Below are 16,797 nucleotides of genomic sequence, written 5' to 3'. Positions count from 1 at the left end.
CTCCTCCTGTCCCTAAACACAGAGGGCCTCTGTCTCCCCTCCTGTCCCTAAATACATAGGGCTTCTGTCTCTCCTCCTGTCCCTAAACACAGAGGGCCTCCGTCTCCCCTCCTGTCCCTAAACAAGTAGGGCCTCCATGTCTACCACCATGTCCCTAAACTCAGAGGTTCACCCTCCTGTGCTGTCTCTATATTTGTATGAGCACTGTAATAAACAAAGTTTATGTAATTATGGCCAACACAGCACAGCTGAAAAATCTCCTGGTGCACTTTTGTTGTGTTGCTGTTAAGTGTAAATTGATATTCCTTTCAAAAAACCACTATTACTTCTGGTCCCATTCATGCCCACTGGTAAGCCACCTTCCATGATCGAGATTGAAGCAGCATCAAGTCACAAGATCACAAGATCACAAGACAAGGGAGTAGAAGTAGGCCATTCGGCCCATCAAGTCTGCTCCAAGGAAAAGGGAAAAAAGAAAACAAAATGAGAAATTGTGGGGGGGGGAGCAGGTGAAAAAAAAAACTATTCTAACCCCAATTTCTGGTCTTATCCCCATATCCCTTGATACCCCGACTATTTAGATATCTATCTCTTCCTTAAATGCTTCCAATAATCTGGCCTCCACTGCTGTACCTGGCAAGGAATTCCACAAATTCACCACCCTCTGGCTAAAGAAATTTCTCTTCATCTCTGTTTTAAACCTGTACCCTTTAATTCTAAGATTGTGCCCTCTGGTCCTGGACTCACCCACCAAGGGAAACAGCCTAGCCACATCTACTCTGTCCAGTCCTTTCAACATTTTAAATGTCTCTATGAGGTCCCCTCTCATTCTTCTGTACTCCAGTGAGTACAGACCATGAGCCGACAAATGCTCATCATATGTAAGCCCTTTCATTCTGGGAATCATCCTCGTAAATCTCCTCTGAACCCTCTCCAACATCAACACATCTTTCCTAAGATATGGGGCCCAAAACTGTGCACAGTATTCCAAATGAGGCCTCACTAGTGCCCCGTAGAGCCTCATCAACACTTCCTTACTTCTATACACTATACCTCTCAAAATGAATGCCAACATAGCATTTGCTTTCTTTACCACCACTCCAACCTGGTGGTTAACCTTTAAGGTATCCTGCACGAATACCCCCAAGTCCCTTTGTACTTCTGTACTTTGAATTTTCTCTCCTTATAAATAATAATCTGCCCACTTATTTCTGTTTCCAAAGTGTACAACTGCACATTTCTCAACATTGAATCTCATCTGCCATTTCCTTGCCCATTCTCCTAAACTATCTAGGTCTCTCCGCAACCTTCCTGTCTCCTCAATACTCCCTACACCTCCACCTATCTTGGTGTCATCCGCAAACTTAGCCACAAAACCATTTACTCCATCACCCAAATCGTTAATGTACAAGCTAAAAAGAAGTGGCCCCAGTCTTTCTTATGGAAACAGTACCAAACAATATACATTGAAAATGAGTTTGTTGGCAGACATTGTTAAGGTTGATGTTATTTCTGTATTTAGTCTTACTGGTGTTGGTGCTCAGCATTACATGTGTGAAATTTCTTCACTTTATCCAATTTAATTCAAAAAGACACCTTGTTGCTTTGAATTTATTTTGCATGGAAAGCAGATTAATAATGATAGCAGTTGTGGGAAAAAAAATAGTTGATGAATTACCTGTGCACACAATAAACACAATTCCTCCTACAGTTATTTGTAGCAATACAGTAAAATAAATAACATTTTGAACACATATTGCATTTCTAGTACTGGAAATAACCCAAGGCATTTCAGGGAGGCATAGGGACAGAAAAAAATAACAAGTTGAGAGAATGGTAGCAGTTGAAAAAAAACTCAGTTGAAAAGACTAAGGCTTTTAGAAAGATGAGAGCCTGAGGGATTTGCAGGTTGGCCAAGGCAAATATCAGAGGGAGAGAGGTAAGAGGTCAGGAGATTTGATCACATCACAGAAGATACAGAACTGGAAATGTTGCTGAGATAAGGTAAAGACCAGAGATGAAGGCTTTAAACTTATTAAGTGGTGATAGATTGGATAATGTTGATGTTCAAAGGGTCCTAATTGTCCTTATGGACACGTCACTGAAAACCAACTGCAGGTGCAGTCAGCAAATAGAGAGGCAAATAATATATTGGCCTTTATTATGACAGTATTTGAGTACAGAGTCAAGATGTGTTGCTACAATTACATAGGCCCTTTGTGAGAGCACACCTTCGATAGTGTGGCCAGTTATGGTCTCCTTATATAAAATAAGAATGAATTTGCCATAGAGGGAGTTCAGCAACAATTCACTAGACTAATTTCAGGAGTGGCAGGTTTGCTATCTGAGTTGAGCTTGAGTAGCCTAGGCTTGTATTCTCTCGAAATTAGAAGAGTGAGAATAGATCTGAGTTGAAACTTCCAAAATGATTATAGGGTTCTGCAGGCTGGATGCAGACGTTTTCCATGTCTGAGAAGTTTAAAGCCAGACAACTCAGTCTCAGCATAAAGAATAGCCCATACAGGACTGAGATGAGGAAAAATTTCTTCATGCAGTGAGTAGTAAATCTTTTGAATTCTCTACCCCAGAGGGCTGCGGAGGCTTATTCATTTAAATTGGAGATTGATGCATTTCTGGATATTAAATAAATCAAGAGATATGGGGATAGTGCAGGAAAATGGTGTTGAGGTAAAATATTAGGCATGAATGGCATCCAGGCTCGAAGGGTCAGGTAGCCCACACCTGCTCCCATTTCCTTTTTCTCATCTCTTCTTAAATTTAATATTCTGTGGGGTCAGAGAAGATGTGTAGATTAGTGAAGTTGCGTGATGGGCAAGAAAGATTTAGTGTGGCAGTGTATGGGTGGCTGAGTGTGTTTGTGAGAGGTAGTGTGAGAGGACATAAAGAAATTTATTCTGAGTGAAACAAAAATTAAGTGAGGATTTGCTGATGGAGTGAACCATATGATTGCAGAAGGGAAAATGTTGTGAGGTGGATATGGTGAAGGCATATATTTGGGGCTTGAAGTTCAAATCTGGATCGTATCACCAGGGCATGGGAATATTATCTGAGCAAATTTGGATGTAATGTGGGCCCTAGCAAGGGCTTAAAATACATTGCACGCATATAATCTGCTGGTCTCTATTTCTCTCTAAAAAGTAATTAAAGGAGATTGAGTACTTACTTCATCTGAGCTATCAGAGCAATCATAATCCCCATCACATCTCCATCTGGCAGCAACACAACGACCATTGGCACAGGTAAACTCATTCATGGAGCATGAGCGAAGTGCTGATAGATAATAAATAAGAAATTAAAATTTCTTAATTACATAATTCATCAGCTTCCAAGGAATATTTGTTCGACCATAATTACAAACTTGAATCAATTTGGTGTCCTGAATGCAAAATGTTCTCATGCCAATCTAAGTTTTACAGACAATATTAATGAAGTTTGAATCAAACAAAATAATAATAACCACTACTGAAAACTAATCATGTGGAGGATACTGAAACTATAAAAAATGCAGTATTTTTTTCAAAAGCTGTTAGATACATGAATCATAAACTAGTTGATTTGGAAAAATGGATGTGCAGAACTTAAAAAGCACTTCAAAGCCTGATAAATATTGCCTGTGCCAGTGCACGGTAGTGTAGCGGTTAGCGTAATGCTATTACAGCGCCAGCGACCAGGGTTCAATTCCAGCCACTGTCTCTAAGGAGTTTGTACGTTCTCCCTGTGTGTCTGCGTGGGTTTCCTCTGGGTGCTCCAGTTTCCTCCCACATTCCAAAGACGTATGGGTTAGGAAGTTGTGGGCATGCTATGTTGGCATCGGAAGCGTGGCAACACTTGCAGGCTGCCCCCAGAACACTCTATGCAAAACATGCATTTCATTGTGTGTTTCAATGTACATGTGACTAATAAAGATATCTTATCTTATTAATTTGTAAAAATACATTTTGACTGGAAATTATTATTATTGGTGTAAAGTAAAGCATTAAAGTTGATAGAATTTCTGCTTTGTATTACATTTAACCAAATGAACCTGAGCATTACTTGGGCCATATCCACCTCTTGAATTTATATTGCAAGCAATGCCAATGGAAACTGGTCATTTAGTTTGGTGTTGCCAAATTGTGGATGGACACTACCTTGGTCAATATTAGACAAATACACTGATTAGGATCTGCTTTTTGTCAAGAATATACATTTGTCCCTCACTCACCAGATGAAACATGGATCAAGTGCTCTGATGCGTTCACCGAGCTCAGCAAATCAATAAGTATCATCCAGACACAGGCATTAACATCCCATGTAATTCCATCATAATGAAGCTTTGGATAATAGGGATGATTTCTGCTTTCTTGTTTCAATTCCTATCAGCTCACTTGGCCCTGATAGACAATTCAAAACCTCTACTATCTTAATCCATTGGCCTGGAACAGCAAAGCTGCTAATCTTGATCACGTATCTGTCTATTAGACTAGTGTTCTCACTTAATTTCATTACGGCTGTGAAAGCTGTACTCCAAGAAAGAGCAAAGATTGAAAAAAATTCACCTTTGAGGTCTCAGAAAAAGCCTTGGAGTCACTTGGGATTAACAGGTTACAAAAAGATCCTTGTAAGGACTGGCCAAGTCTACTTAACAATGCTGGTGGCTCACAGGCCTTGCTGGTAGTGTCTTGTGGATTATCTGTCAAAGGCTACATACCAAGGCCAATTTAAGAACCACACATATCACAGAATAGCTCAGGAAAGCTATACATTTGATCGAAGGAGTGATGGTGAAAGTTCACTGGATTTGGAGCTGGGATGACATATATATTGTATCAGAGAATTTTAGTAGACTAAATCTGTACTCACTTGACTTCAGAAGAATGAGATGTGATCTTTTTGGCCATTCCTATTGGGCTTGGCAGGATGAATATACAGTTGATGTTTCCCCTGGCTGGGGTATCGTGTATCAGGGGTTACAGTTTCAAAGTAATCGGTCAGTTATTCAGGACAGGGACGAGAAGAAATGTCTTTACCTGAGGGGTGGTGGATCTTTGGAATTTGCTGTTGAAGTAGGTAGTGGAAGCTCAGTCTCTGAGTATATCCGAGACAGATATTGATCGATTTTTTTTCGGATATTAAAGGAATCAAAGGATATAGGGTTACTGCAGAGAAGACATTCTGGGGAAAATGAATCATGCAGCAGGCACGGAGGGCCAAATGGAACATTTGCAACATCCGCTTCTATTTCTTATGTCATAATGTAAGGCCAAAGCAACAAGGTCAAATAAGCTCTCAAGGAGTTTGGCATTCCCACTGTCAAATGAGAAAATACTGCTCACAATCACACATAGAGTCACAGAGTCATAAAGCACTGCAGCACAGAAATAGGTCCTTCGGCCCATCTAGTCCATGCTGACCTGATCTTCTGCCTAGTCCCATCTACCTGCACCTGGACCATATCCCTCCCAACCAGGTACCTATCTAAATTGTCTGCATCTACCACTTCCGCTGGCAGCTGGTTCCACACTTGCACCACCCTCTGAGAGAAGAAGTTCCCCCTCAGATTCCTCTTATATATTTCTCCTTTCACCCCAAACCTATATCCTCTAGTTCTAGTCTCACACAGCCTTAGGGGAAAAAGCCTGTATGCATTCATCCTATCTATACCCCTCACCCACACAGTCTAGAAAAAAAAACAAATAAAGGCCAGTGCAGTTATTGCAGGGACTCAGATGGCCCAAGGTAAGACTGAAAACATGGTGTGCTCCATCCTTCACAGGCAAAAGGATATTTAGTCACAGTGAATAGATTTGCCACTCAGGCATTTGGCATTTCTCCCACACCACTACCAAGTACAATGGCTGACTGACTTTTTCTACTTCTTTTATCTGCCAAGAAGTTGGATGGCTTTCATCTAGTGAACCTTGCTGTGCAGAAATTAGATACAATTTTTCCTCACAGGAGTGAATATATTTCAGAAGTAATTTTTGTTGTTGTAAAATGCTTTAGGGGTTCCTGCTGGGAAGGTACAATATAAATAAAAGCTCATTACTTCTTTATGGTATCTTTTGTTATGTCAGACAAAGAAGTTTTAAAAGCAACAAGTGGACTTTCCTAAAGATATAGAGGACTGTCTTGCACTTCATTAAGCAAAAGCAATCTATAATATGTTACTAAGCAATACAAATCAGATATCTTGAGCTCCTCTAAAATTCTTAAGCTAATTTCCTGACTTGGACTATCCCATAAATTCAAAACCTTTGTGCTTCTGATGAAGGCTTTTCATCCAGAAACATTAACTCTGTTTCTCTTTACATGGATGAGTGTTTCCAGCATTTTCTACTTTTTAAAAATTTCAGATTTCCAACATCTGGAGTTTTTTTTTAATTTTCACGCTCATTGACTAAAACTGATTCTCAGTCTAGCAAAAGACTAACTTCAAAATTCTCGTGTTCATGCCTTCACGACCTTGCACTTTCTTTACGTGCTGAAGCCCGTGAATCATGTGGGATCTCTTCAGTTGTCAAAATCTGATCCCTTGGACATTCCTTCATTTCACAATTGACTATATTAACTGAAATTTACTGGCTGAATCTCCAATTCGACCAATCTCTCTCAAAGTTGTATCTTAAAAATCTTGACTAATTTTTGTTAATTTTTCCAAAGTTCTCTTTGATTCAGTGCTCAGTGTAAAAAATTAGCCAATGACATGTGAGGTTAAGGGCAATGGCAGACAGCTCCATAGCATCCATTCCATCCATTCTGGCGCATGATCCACTCCATCCCAAAACATATAGACCCCAGTGAGAAGCAAAACAATTAGATGAAAACATATGGCGATTTTAAAATGAAATCTGGCAATGTGAAAGAATATTCTGAAAACACTCAACAGGTTAGGAATGTAGAAAGAGAAACAGAGATAATGTTTCAGATCAAAGACCCTTCATCAGAACCGGAAAAGCTGGCGAACAAAGAACATTTAACTTTTTATTTTTCCACAGATGCCGCCTGATCTGCTGAGTGCTTCCAGTACTTTTTTGTTTTGTTTTAGATTTTCAGCATCTGCATGTTTTTTTTAATTTTTCTAGGTATCCCTCACCTAGGCAACCAAAATTTATGATGCGGAATTCCATACAGTATCTACTTTTAAAGCTCCTTTACAGCACCTTGAGGCTTTTGTGCCATGTTAGATATACTTTATAAATCCAAGGTGTTCTGCTACAATAATGTCAGTAAAGCATTTTGTGCAGCGTGCCTTTCAATCTTCCTGGTTAATTGGAGGAAACATTTACTAATTATCTATTGAACCTTGTGGCATCAATGGTTTCTTGAAATTCACTGCCTAATCTCACAGAGTTGCAGAAAGATTTCTGTGGTGTCAATTAAAGTATTGTTTAATCTATTTATTTTAAAATCAAATTATCAACATGATTGTTCAAGGCAATAAAAACAGCCAAAATGTCACTTTTGAGAGAAGCAGATTCCAATTCTTTACAGTGAATAAAGGTAGATAAATCCCCAGGGTCTGACAAGATATTTCCTCGGACCTTGAGAGAGACTAGTGTAGAAATTGCAGGGGCCCTGGCAGATATATTTAAAATGTCCTTAGCCACAGGTGCGGTGCCAGAGGACTGGAGGATAGCTCATGTTGTTCCATTGTTTAAGAAAGGCTCAAAGAGTAAACCAGGTAATTGCAGGCCAAAGAGCCTGACATCAGTAGTGGGTAAATTATTGGAAGGTGTTCTGAGAGATAGGACATATAAGTATTTGGACAGCCAAGGGTTGATTAAGGATGGTCAGCATGGCTTTGTGCGTGGTAGATCGTGTTTAACAAATCTTGTGGAGTTTTTTGAGGAGGTCACTAAGAAAGTAGATGAAGGTAAGGCTGTGGATGTTGTCTACATGGACTTTAGTAAGGCCTTTGACAAGGTCCCACATGGGAGATTAGTTCAGAAGGTTCAGTCAATGGGTATCCATGGAAAGGTTGTAAACTGGATTCGAAATTGGCTGAGTGGGAGAAGACAGAGAGTGGTTGTGGATGGATGTTTCTCAGATTGGAGGCCTGTGACTAGTGGTGTGCCTCAGGGATCTGTGTTGGGGCCATCGTTGTTTGTTGTATATATCAATGATCTAGAAGATAATGTGGTAAATTGGATTAGTAAGTTTGCGAAGATGACACTAAAATTGGAGGTGTAGTGGACAGTGAGGAAGGCTTTCAAAGCTTGCAGAGGGATCTGGACCAAATGGAAAAATGGTCCAGAAGATGGCAGATGGGATTTAATGAAGACAAGTGTGAGGTGTTGCATTTTGGAAGGACAAATCAAGGGAGGACATACACAGTAAATGGTAGGGCACTGAGGAGTGCAGAGGAACAAAGGGATCTGGGAGTTCAGATACGTAATTCCCTGAAAGTAGAGTCACAGGTAGACAGGGTTGTAAAAATGCTTTTGGCATCCTGGCATTTATAAATCAAAGTATGAGTATAGGAGTTGGAATGTTTTGGTGAGGTTGTATAAGTCATTGGTGAGACCAAATTTAGAATATTGTGTGCAGTTCTGGTCGCCGAACTACAGGAAGGATGTCAGTAAGATTGAAAGAGTGCAGAGGAGATTTACAAGAATGCTGCTGGGTCTTCAGTAGTTGAGTTACAGGGAAAGACTGAGCATGTTAAGGACTTTATTTCTTAGAGCGGAGAAGAATGAGGGGAGATATGATAGAGGTTTACAAAATGATGAGGGGCATAGACAGAGTTAATGCAAGTAGGCTCTTTCCACCTAGATTAGGAGAGATAAGTACGAGAGGACATGGCTTTAGGGTGAAAGGGGAAAGGTTTAGGGGGAACATTAGAGGGAACTTCTTCACTCAATGAGTGGTGGGAGTGTGGAATGGGCTGCCATTTGATGCGGTAAATGCGGGCTCGCTCTTAAGAGTAAATTGGATAGATACATGGATGAGAGGGGTCTGGAGGGGTATGGGCTGGGGGCAGGTAGATGGGACTAGCAGAATAATGTTTCGGCACAGACTAGAAGGGCCGAATGGCCTGTCTTCTGTGCTGTAGTTTTCTATGGTTCTATGGTTCTAATTACTCTTTGTATGTGTGCAAAATTACCACTGAACAACCTGAAGATGTTAATTAAAGAAATATTTTTGAAAACAAACATCATTGACAAGAAAGGAAAGTCTACAAGGAGAATTTCTGTCTAATTTCTCTGCAAGCAGGTTTAAGAACATACATGTATAATCATAAGAAATATTTTAAGATGTATTATTTCATCCAAATGGGCTACCTCATACCTTTTTCCATCCTCAGTTGATTTGTGCTATAAATTTTTCAAGGAGGCATAATGTGTGTCCTGGGGTAGCTGCTTGCCTTGTTGGGACCTTTGAATTAGCCAGCAATCTGGACCTGAACACCCTGACTTGGAAAGTCAGCAAGGAGGCAGAAGCACACAGCTATGCCATGTTTTTCCATTTCCCTTGAAGCAGTACATGTTACGTCTGGAGATGGGTCTGATCGCTATGGAGGAGTTTACTGGAGTTCTGGAAACTCACACTGATGTGAAAATAGAAGGTTTGGCTCAAAACCCTAAGAATACAGTTTCAAAGTTATTCAAGGGCACCTTTCCAAATTTCTGCCTTAGAAAATTCTAAATCACTGAAGTGGCAGCTGGTGATCTTTTTGTCAGGGGAGGCACATATTATGCAAGTTTAAGCAAGTCAGCTTGTCACCATGACAATTGATTCTTTGTGTATGCAAAACATCATCGATCAGAAATTTAATTGAACCAGGCACATAAAACTGTGGCTACAAGAGCAGGTCAGAAGCTCAGTATCCTTCGGAGAGTGGCTCAAACTCTAACTCTCCAGAGTCTCCTCATCATATACAAGGCACAAGTCAGCAATATGATGGAATATTCTCCACTCATGTGGATGAGTGCAAATCTAACCATACTTGAGAAATTCACTGCAACCCAGGACAATGGTGTGGACTTGTTCAGCACTCTATCCATCACCATAAACATTCATTCTTTTCACCACTGGTGCAAATGTGATTGTAATTTGTATGGCCAATGAGATGCAATACAGAAAAATATCAAGGCTTCTTTGACAGTATCTCCTGAACACATACTCTCTGAGGATAACAGGCATTAACCGTAAACTCCCCTTTAAGTCACATACTATCCAAAACTAGAAATTTATTGTCAGTTTTTTATCATTGCCAGGACGAAGTCCTGGAACTCCCTATCTAACAACTCTATGGGAGCATCATAACAGTAAGGTCTGCAGTAGTTCAAGAGAGCAGCTCATCACCATCTTCTCAAGGGAAACTAGAGATAGGCAATACTCTTGGCAGTGCTGCCTGCATCCTGTGAATAAATAAAAGCAAAGAACCCAGATTTGGTAAAGTAGAAAAGGGACCTTGATTACCTTAAGGAGAAGCTTAAAGGGTTAAATGAAATCTAAAAATTTTTGTAAATGTCAGAGTCAACCATGTGATTTTCAAATGTCATTGGATGGAAAGTTCAGATTTCAGCAAACTTCCTAAATTGTATAGATATTAAAGGAGATAACAAACAAATAAAAAGAGATAATAAATATAGAAGGAGATCAATATATGTATAAACAATCAACTTCACTCTTTCTTCCAAATAGGACATTGAGTACTTATGTTAATAAGTAACAATTACATTAATGATTCTCATGGATATAAGCCTGTATTTAACGAGGCATCTCTTACTACATTCACTCTGTCTCAGAAGCATCCTTGCAATGTAAAATGTAAGTTCCTTCTTCCTCTACTTTCAATGATTTTCACTAAAATCACTAAACACTTCCAGCAGAGAATCTGAGTACAATTCTGTGTTGTCTGCCAACTGAATAATAAGTGATCAATTTTACAAGCACTGTCAATACTGGGAACATTTTCACTTATATAAGCAAATGGTCAGCTTACCACATGATTCCTCATCAGAATTATCTCCACAGTCATTATCATAATCACATTGCCAATGCCCAGGTACACAACGATTGTTTCTGCACCGGAATTGATATGGCTCACAAGTTCTTTCATCTGAAAGACAGTTAGATCATAGAATAGTTTCTTATTCTAACGTTTTGAAAATATTTAAACTTGAAGCACACATTACTCTATTAACTATTCAAATCAACCTTTTTATCAAAGCATTCGGGGAAGACTGAAACTCAATTGAGCCACGCAGATATCCATTACAAATTAAAGTCTAACTTCATGGTACATTATACAGATAAAATAGTTTCAAAAATGTGTACATAATTATTATGTCACACCTATCATATCATCATTGGGATAGCATTCTGTTGTGATTAGATTCTCATTACTTTGTAAATAAAATGTATTTCAAATAAATTGAACATTCTTTCTTCTAACAAGGTTAGGCTCAGGAAAGAAAACCCAACCAATCCAACATTTTCTCTTTTTACAATAAAATTTTGATGTATCAGTATCATTAAATCAGCTAATGGAAACATAGTATGATTTGACACACTCTCAGCAATGCTCGCACTTTAGTTGCCAAGGAATTTTCACAACTGAGTTGCCTTTTTGTTGTTAATTATTCATGAGATAATCCCTTTCTCCAGATGCAGCACAAGCCATTTTTGTGGATTTCACAATTCAGTAAGCAAACAGAAATGCTTTATTGTGTTGCCTGACTGGTGTTTAGTTCCTCAGAGTTCTGGTCGTTATACTACAAAATGTATTAATTGACCCATGGAATGGTAACAGACAATTAATTCCATGTCACTGCTAATTGGGAAATAACTTGATTCATAAATGACTAAACATTTAACATCAAAATCTTAACAATGAAATGGTTTCTAACATCTCACAATGGAATTGTGATGTGCAAGGACAGAAGAACATTGAGCAGTACTAATAACATGAGAGGTTATTCATTTTATTAACTTGCATGTTGACGAAAAAGAAAGATTGTAGTTGAAGAGAGATGAATGTAATTGTGAGATTATCCAGCTGAACAGACCTTTAATATCCCGTGATATTAAATTCAACAACAAGTGCCAGAATGCTAGAGACCAGTTTTGTTAGCAGTGCAAGTAATGAAATATTACTGGAAAACCAACTGGACTCCATGAACCTGGGATTCATTTTTTTGTTGCTGAAATTGTCTTTGAAAATGCAATGGTTGAATGTAGATTGATTGTTGGCAGACATGAAATAAAATGCCAGTCATCTAATGATCACTGGCACTGTCATGAGCAACACTACTCTTCATAACAACTTCTCACACTTCTATGAATGCACAAGGGCAGGTCATTCTTAAACAGTTCTGTGATGTGAATGTGATTTTATTTTTGCACTCACACTTCCAAAAATGCACTGCTTGTTTGTATTGTCATTTAAAATAGAGTCAGGACTGTATAACGCTTGCTGACACTATTTGAAAGAGGCAGTGAACAACATTCCAAATTGCATTTTAACTATATGACCTTGTGAATAATTCATGCTAGACTGATGGCATTTCATATCCAAGAATTATATTGTTTTTTGATCACAGTAGATGCATATACCACAAAACATCAGTGATTGTCAGAATTGACTGGTGTTTATAATCCATTCATGTTCAATATTTTGTGATAAGGCAATGTTTTTCCAAGAGGCTGGCCAAAAAAAAACTGTGAATCAAACTTGTAACTAAAAATAACTTTGACCAAGCCTTGAATTTGGTGGAAAAGTTCTGTGATCTCTTCCCTCAATATACAAGGCAATATAAAATGTTAATGAAAACCATCAGAATGTACAAGCTCAACTCGATGGTTATCATGAAGAAACTTGTGTAAACAATGTGAACATTACTCTAAATATAAACATTCTAGCTGAGTCAATCTAAACTTAAAGCTGAAACAATTATTCAAATTAAATCATAACATGCTAAAGATGACCAGATTTTGATGGTGATCAACAGTGGATTCTAAGCTCAGATACTCGTACAAATATTCTCAAGGCATTTTCCTCTACTGGCAGCTGACAAGATAAATGCCAGTAGGACCAATGATGTAACTCACTGACACAATCAAAATAATACAGCTGCACAATGATTGTCAGCAGATAGTGCACTCTGAAGATGTAGTACTACATCAGGAAGTCAGTGTCCTCCAATATAAATCCAGTGTGTTTTTATATATTGCAAAATATCCAATGTAGATTTATTTCTCTGAACAGATTTTTTTTACATGAGCTGTGAATGCTTTGTGAGATTCTATGAGTATTCCCATATTTCCATATTTCTTTATGACATAAAAGAAAGTCATCCAGCCCATCATCAATGTTGGCTCACTGATACATATTTTTCTGTATCCTATTCCCTCCCACATGCCCATAACTCTCCTCCACTATCCATAATTCCACCAGACACCTACATTAGGGGCAATTTAGAGTAGCCAATTCATCTACTGACCAGCACATCTGTATCTGTCAGAGGGGCAGGTCTCCCAATTTTGGCATATCCCCAGGAGGAAGTTAAGAGAATTTTACAAAGTCATCTGTATGTGAGTTTTCAGTTCAAATCCAGTAATGAGAGCAGGTCAAGTGGTCTAATTGGGTCATTCTCAAGTGGTGTACAAGGTACTTGGACTGAATTTGCCTGTTTTTGTGATAAGCCCACATTCAGCTGGATTAATAAAACTGAGTCAGATCATCACACTTATGCATTTTAAGGAATGTATTTAATGAAAAATGCAGTATATTTTATCAAAGGATACTTTCTAAAAGGACAGGTTCTTGGATTATTTTACTTTTGCTAACATGCAAATTAGTTTGAATGGATGCAAGCAAAAATTCAATGCAGAAAATTTATGCAATTCCGACCATTATTTATGTTTAGATTTCCAATTGAACGTAGGACAAAAAATCCGCCACTGAGGATTTTAAATTGCTTTTTTTCCCATCACACAACTGGGCTGATTAGAATTAAAATTACATCACAATATTGGGCATTCAGATTAATAAACATGTTCCTCTAAAACTAAATTGCAGTGAGCTTTATGAATAAAAAAATATCTGAACGTGAAAAGATGACTCGGTTAGAATTTTCTTTTTAGATAAAAAAACAAGTGAAGATGTTGTCCTTTATTTGATGCTAATCTTCAGATGTTTTCATATGTGAAGATGGACTTCACAGGCAAGCAAATGTCCAAGGAAGCTGACATAACTACAGGATAATTATTATGATTTGCAAGTACATCACTGACTGCAAGGATGCTGCTATATGAAATAGGCAAATATCATTTGATTATGTTAATTGTATCTATTGGTCCATTGATCAGAACTAATTAAGGTCAAAGCTGATACGAAGAGCTCCATGAAGTTCATTACAAATAGTAAAAATTCAGAATGATGTTTCTGACAGTTCATTACAGTCTCAAACAGCTATTCTTTGATAATATGACAAGATCATACAGTAAAATATTAAACATCCCAGGAGTCTTAATAGATGCTTAGTCAAACAAGATTTGTTTCAGTCACAGAAGGTGAAAATGGGGTATAAATGACCAAAAGTTTGGTCAGAGATACAGGTTTAATGGATTGTTGGAAAGGAGCAACTTAAGAACATAAAAGGTGGAAGCAGGAGTAAGCTATTCAGCTGCTTATGCCTGCTTTGCTATTCAGTAAGGTTATGGCTGATCTACCTCAATATCTCCTTGCTGCACTACCCCCATACCTTTGATACTCTTGATTGCCAAACATCTAGGCAAATACATTTCTTCTCTTCTACATCCTGAATGACCAATCTCTTGTTTTTAAATCACTCATTCATATATCCCAGACAAGACAAACTTTATCCCCACATTTACAGTCAAACTCTGGTAGAATTTTGTATTTTTCAAGAAGATCACCTCTTATTTTCTATAAACTCAAGACAACACAGGCCAACTCTGATTATTCTGCCCACCAAACCCAAGGATACAGTCTGGTGCATGTTCATTGTTTTCCCTTGATCTCAAGTCTATTCTTTCTTGGTTGGGAAGACCTGACCAGTGAATAATATTCCAGGTAAATTTGCAAGGTAGTGCTAAGCAAAGGAATAAAAGGAAAAAGAGTGGAGATGTTTAAAATGGGAATTCCAGAGATTAAGATCTTGGGAGCTAATAGTGCAACTGCTGATGGTGGGACAATCCAACCGAGGAATACACAAGATGTCAGAACTGGAAGAACATACATACTTGGGTAAGGTGCAGAAGCTGGAGGAACTTCCAGGAAGAGGGAGAAAAGAGACCACAAAGGGATTTGAAAACAAAGGTGAAGCCTCACTTCACTTATATCGTACCCGGGTGAGACTACAGCTTGAATGATGAGTTTGGTCTCCCTAATTAAGAGATGTATTTGTGATTGTGGGAGTGTAACAAAGCTTTGTCCTCAGAGAACAGATTAAACAGACCGAGTCTGTATCCCATATGTTTATAAAATGAGAGGTGATCTAACTGAAATATACAACATTTTTCCAGGGCTTCACAGGTTGGTGCAGGGATGATGTTTTCCTGACTGCAATGTCAAGAATCAGAAATCACAGACTGCTGACAAGGGGTTGGGCTTTCAGGACTGAGACGAGGAGACATGTCTTCACTGAATTGGTGGTGAATTTCTGGCATTTTGTACCCAGAGGGTTGTGGAGGCTTACTCACATATTCAAGACAGAGCTCAATTGATTTTCTGGGTATTAAGAGAATCAAGGTAAATGGGCCTAGTGCAGGAGATTGGTACGAAGATAAAAGATCAGCACGATCTTATTGAATAATAGAGCAGACACAAGAGGCCCAATGGCTTATATCTACTTCTGTTTCTGGTGTGATGTTCTTATGTTTTTATCTTTTTTTTACAGAATGCTATAATGACCATTCATTAACTGAATCCATGGCACCAACTGAGGCTGGAATGAGATATCAATACTGCCAAATGCAGCGTGACTTATCACACAATGGGATCTGGAGTGGAAATAATCCTTTCTATGTAGGTCAGACACATATGTGCATGCCATAAAGTCATTATGCATCGGAATGATTCAAAGGGTATCAAACCATAGTAGGGGTTCACAAAAACAATTGAATTTAGAGACTGTTTAAGTGCTTCATAAAATACTCCAGCCTCTATTATAAATAGAGGATTATTTTAGCTATATTCATGAGCTGGACCTTTTCCATCTTCAGTACAGAATGGGCATCTTTAATTCCAGCAACTGAAGAAGGTTAAGCATTTAGTAAATACAACTGCACTTTTCGAAGTAGGGGATTGGGCACACTGGTGGTCAGGCAAGTGGGGGAAGGGTGTAGTGGGGGTTAATTTTTCTGCAGGAGCTGCACAGATTGGACTACAAACAACATTTCCCTTTATTCATTCAGAAGTGTTACGTTGTGATAAAATCAAATGGGGGTTATTGCTAGAGTGTAAAATTGATATTGCAGATCCAATGATTTAATGGAAAGAACATCTAGTGGCTTCAGTAAAAATTGCCCAACTGCAACACCAATTTTATGCTTCAGCAATAGGTTGCAAATTACTCCTATTAACTTTCGAGTGAACGAGTTTGTATTACATGACTGACTTATAAGATAGACAAGATATGGCTCCCCAGTATTTTGTAAGGTTATAATAGCATTGCCAGGGTCAATCATGTATACTTTCACAAACAACATCAGTGGAGACTGATCAGTAAATTGATGGATGAAAGGTTTGATTTGATTCACTGGAAATCATTTCTAATCACAAAATTGGTCTCAGATCAAGAAAGTTTTGAGGATGTTGTCAAC

At 38.4% G+C, this 16,797-nt stretch overlaps 1 protein-coding gene across 1 annotated transcript in view; it reads right to left on the bottom strand.

Annotated features, from left to right (window-relative positions):
• LOC127583300 (low-density lipoprotein receptor-related protein 1-like) overlaps positions 1-16,797 on the bottom strand; it is a 1,307,163-nt gene that overhangs the window by 89,665 nt on the left and 1,200,701 nt on the right. Inside the window, exons 68-69 of the mRNA XM_052039177.1 lie at positions 10,952-11,068; positions 3,185-3,291 (exon numbers count right to left, since the gene is read on the bottom strand). Of these exons, the coding sequence (XP_051895137.1) occupies positions 3,185-3,291; positions 10,952-11,068 (224 nt within the window). The remainder of the gene's footprint in view (positions 1-3,184; positions 3,292-10,951; positions 11,069-16,797) is intronic.

This window comes from Pristis pectinata, chromosome 1 (assembly GCF_009764475.1).
Source record: "Pristis pectinata isolate sPriPec2 chromosome 1, sPriPec2.1.pri, whole genome shotgun sequence".
In the NCBI taxonomy this organism is placed as follows: Eukaryota; Metazoa; Chordata; class Chondrichthyes; order Rhinopristiformes; family Pristidae; genus Pristis; species Pristis pectinata.
Note: the sequence above shows the minus strand (reverse complement) of the source record. Positions and strands in the feature narration are given on the sequence as shown.